The sequence below is a fragment of the Nestor notabilis genome, unplaced genomic scaffold, assembly GCF_000696875.1.
Source record: "Nestor notabilis isolate BGI_N333 unplaced genomic scaffold, ASM69687v1 Scaffold36243, whole genome shotgun sequence".
NCBI classification, from domain to species: domain Eukaryota; kingdom Metazoa; phylum Chordata; class Aves; order Psittaciformes; family Psittacidae; genus Nestor; species Nestor notabilis.
Genome location: NW_009921226.1, coordinates 12,753 through 17,087, shown reverse-complemented (window position 1 = coordinate 17,087; position 4,335 = coordinate 12,753). Strand labels below are relative to the sequence as shown.

Genomic DNA, 4,335 nt, shown 5'->3' with positions numbered 1-4,335 from the left:
TATATATAAATATATATAAAGTTTTTCTTCTCTGGACTAAACTCACTCATCTGATTTTCTCTATTTTTACATTTTCCAATACTGAACCATTGAGGGTACACAAAATTCTTACAGATCTGCCCTCATGACATATTATAATCTTGAACAAAATGAAATCATTTTAACTGAACCTTTGTATATATATTCAAACATGCCGTTTCCTATAACCTCAGCTGTGAATGTTAAGTTAACAGAAGCCTATTACACATGGTATGATGCTGGAGCATGAGATTAATCATTTTCCATTTGCAAATTGCAGGCCCAAGGATGTTCATTGATTATTAAAAGAAAACAAATGGAGCTAAAATTCTACCTTCCAGCCTGCATGAAGAAACACCGCTGATGAAAAGCATTTGTTAAAGACACCCAAGTACCATAATGGTAAAAAGATTCCTACATGATCTTAAGGCATACAGGAACTGCAAATTCTCTCATTTGCAATGTATATAGTGTCCTGTAAAAAAAAAAAAAACTTAAGAAAATTACTATATGTACTGTTATATTTTAGTCAATGTTAACTGATTTGACTTCTAAAGAATTTTAATCTCCTATATGAAAGTGTACACCTTTTTTCAATCCAATCAAAATGCTTACCTTGAACTTGGTTGAAAACAACCAAAAATCTGATTTTTTTGGCATTACCACCAAACTGTAGGTTTGTATCTTTTCTGCAGATATTTCAACCATGGAAACTTATTCTGCCTCACTATCACCCATTATATGTAATGGCACAACTTTTAACCTAAATGGATCACATTTGTGTAATGAAAGCTTATCTTCTAGATTTGCTGATAAATCAGAACACCAACAATATGTTATTGGTCTCTTCTTATCATGTCTTTACACAATATTTCTTTTTCCCATTGGTTTTGTTGGAAACATTCTGATACTGGTTGTCAACATAAGCTTTCGTGAAAAAATGACTATTCCAGACCTTTACTTCATAAACCTTGCAGTAGCTGATCTCATTTTAGTTGCTGATTCTCTCATTGAGGTTTTTAATCTTGATGAAAAGTACTATGATATCACTATTATTTGTACCTTTATGTCTTTGTTCCTTCAGATCAACATGTATAGCAGCATTTTCTTTCTGACATGGATGAGTTTTGACAGATACATAGCACTGGCAAAAGTAATGAGGTCCAACATATTTCGCACTATGCAACACGCTAGAATAAGCTGTGGTCTCATATGGATGGCATCTATTTCTGCAGCACTAGTTCCATTTACAGCTGTGCATTTACAACACACCGGAGAGGTCTATTTTTGTTTTGCAGATGTAAAAGAAATCCAGTGGCTAGAAATAACCTTGGGGTTTATTATCCCCTTTGTGATCATCGGTCTTTGTTACTCACTAATTGTTCGAGTTCTTATAAAAGCCCACAAGCACAGGAGTCTTCGTCTGCGGCGACAGAAGGCTCTCCGAATGATTTTTGTTGTTGTCTTGGTTTTCTTTATCTGCTGGCTACCTGAAAACGTCTTCATTAGTGTTCAACTTCTTCAAAAGAAAAGCGAGCCTGTCTCTTCAAGCAGCCCATCCTTCAGACATGATTATCCTTTAACAGGACATATTGTGAACCTAGCAGCTTTTTCTAATAGCTGTTTGAACCCTTTAATTTACAGTTTTCTAGGGGAAACCTTCAGAGACAAACTGCGACTCTACATTGAGCAGAAAACAAAAATGTCAACACTGCATCGCTTTTGTCAGGCTGCCTTCACATCTGTCATTCCTGACAGTAATGAGCAATCAGAAGTTTGATTTAGGAGTGGCTGTATAAAACATATGACTGTGAAGTTGTGCAAACAATGAACAAAATGCTTGCTACTAACAGAAAAAAGTGCATTTGTGTGTCTATATATATTAGTATCACTCTACTGAGTATTGAAGATTTATATTCAAAATGTTTTTACAACAAGACTTAAATGTAGAAACATATGTTTTAGTCAGATTTATATTTAATTATGAACAGGATTATTAAAAGCTGAGCACTGAAGGAGCTTTATTTTGTATTATATATGTATGAACAACAATATAGAGGAAAATTTTACCAAGTTACAAAGACTCCAGTGTAACCCAATGATCAGAGATGCTACTTTGCTGGTGTATATAAGGTGCTTCCACTGAAATAATGAAGCTGCCACAGCAATGGGAAAAAAAATCATTACAATTTATTGACGTGGAGATGCAGAAAACATTGGTTTTTTTTCATCCAAATATGTTAAGATAAATTACATTGCTTAGAAGAACTACAAAGTACTATTGTCACTGTATCCTAGCAAGTCTTCCCTGATAAGCTTAATATAATCTAGCACGGTGGCGAGTTTTTGTCTCATAAATGTAATCTACTGTTTACATCAGCACTTGATCAAAATTGAAATCATCTATAACTATATTGCTCATCTCAAAGAACTTCACAGAAGCAAAATGTAATGCTTCATTCTACCTTTCAAGGATTGCCCAAGACTATCTTTCCCAGGACAGACATAATTGGGCCTTTTGTCAAACAGACCAGTGCACGTATACCTACATTCATATCTGCCTTCAGATTTAAATGCAAGTTGCATGAGATCTCTTTACATTTAGCAGCCCATTTTGATTGCCAGAACAAACTGCTGTGACTTTAAAGTCACATTCTGCAAAAGAGTATAAAAATTGCTTACGAAAATGACAGAAGCCCAAGTTTTTAGAAAGGGAGAATTTATGCAATGGGGACCATGATTAGTTATTATCAGATCTGCACTTTGTGTTATTATCAGATCTGCACTTTGTGCAGCCTTCATCCCATCTCTAGAAACTACTGGCCTTTCAAGATTTTAAGATGCATGTTGGTTGCTTTGTTCATCTGAAGATTAATTTTACTAAGAAAACAAAGGTTTGCACCATGTACTTGAAAATGATAATTTTAATTTCTGCTAGAAAATAACTGGGGTTTAGATCTGATTGATGTTTAGCACAAGTTACTGCTGAACTTGTTCAGAGGAAGCTATAAAGTTCCTAGAGATTAGTGTGCAAGATCATTAAAACATCACCTGCTGCATCTCTGAAGCGAACAAACTCATTTCACCTCTGTGGTCATTGAGTTAAGCACCAGAACTCTGCAGAATAAGATGCTTTGTTCTATTTTCAAATGTCATATATGAATTAATTAGCACATTAATGGATTTTAAAGGATTTTTAAAGATACACACAAAACAATGACTAAAGTTGCTAAGCAATAAAGAAAACAGTGAAAACAATGATTCCACTCATATTTCTCACGAAATATTTAGAGCTTCCTAGTGGAAGCTTTGGCCACAAAAGACCTGACCTATAAACAGAAAGGCCACAAGACGATGGCTGAATTTGAAATAGATAGCTAAGATATTCCTGCAACTGAAACAGGAACTGCAGGGTGGAGTTTGTGGCAACTGCTGATTATTTGCAAGTGACTCCTAATCACAGTCAAAGGAAAAATGTCATTTAGTCACATCTTCCCTGTAGAACAACAAATAGATCTTCTCCCAAGAAAGATGCAAGCAATGTCATGCCTTCTCTGCATAGAACAAATTACTAAACACTTAGCAAGAAATATCACAGCACCGTGCTCCATCACACGTTGCCCTTCTTCCTCATTATGTTCTCTTCAGAATTAGCCACAATTACTCATGTCCTATTGACTGCCAATGTACATGAATCACACCTTGAAAGACAGCTATTTTAGACACCAGAGAACTGAAGGAATGGGTAATTCTCTTGGCAATAGAATTCCGTGAAGTCTGACACATCTTCAGAGATTACAGATGTATTAGGTTTGTGTCATCTTGACACCTGCCATGAATAAATAACGTATTTGGGTTACTGGAATAAATTTTCCCAGTTGTAGTTGTTGCTTGTTTTTATAGGACTAAACTTCTTTCCCCTCCTCCTTCCTACCAATAAAGGAATCTGGTTTTTGATCAGGGCTATAGTAGAAGCCCTTTCATCACCACTGCAGGTAACAAACCAAGAAAGCATCTTTCATCAGAAGCTGATGATAATAAACAGACAATAACAGCAAGTACCTGCTCACGCATACTATGAAATAGTTTGTTTCTACATGATCATATGCAATAATGTCCTGATATCACAGTGAAATCTAGGAAAGAACAGATTACTACAGCATGAAGAGAACAGTATTTACTCAACCTGAAACAATCTATTGCATGTTTAAAACCAAATTAAAAATCTAAACTACCTGACGAGTTTCCCGAAGTCAGTATTTTGGGACAGGCTTACAAACTGTACCCGAAATGACTAAATTTAAACATATTACTTCC

At 35.3% G+C, this 4,335-nt stretch overlaps 1 protein-coding gene across 1 annotated transcript; it reads left to right on the top strand.

Annotated features, from left to right (window-relative positions):
- Positions 1-724: 724 nt before the first annotated feature.
- Positions 725-1,798, top strand: GPER1 (G protein-coupled estrogen receptor 1). The gene has a single exon (XM_010011048.1). It carries the CDS (start codon positions 725-727, stop codon positions 1,796-1,798), a length of 1,074 nt encoding a protein of 357 aa, XP_010009350.1.
- The last annotated feature ends 2,537 nt before the right edge of the window (positions 1,799-4,335 follow it).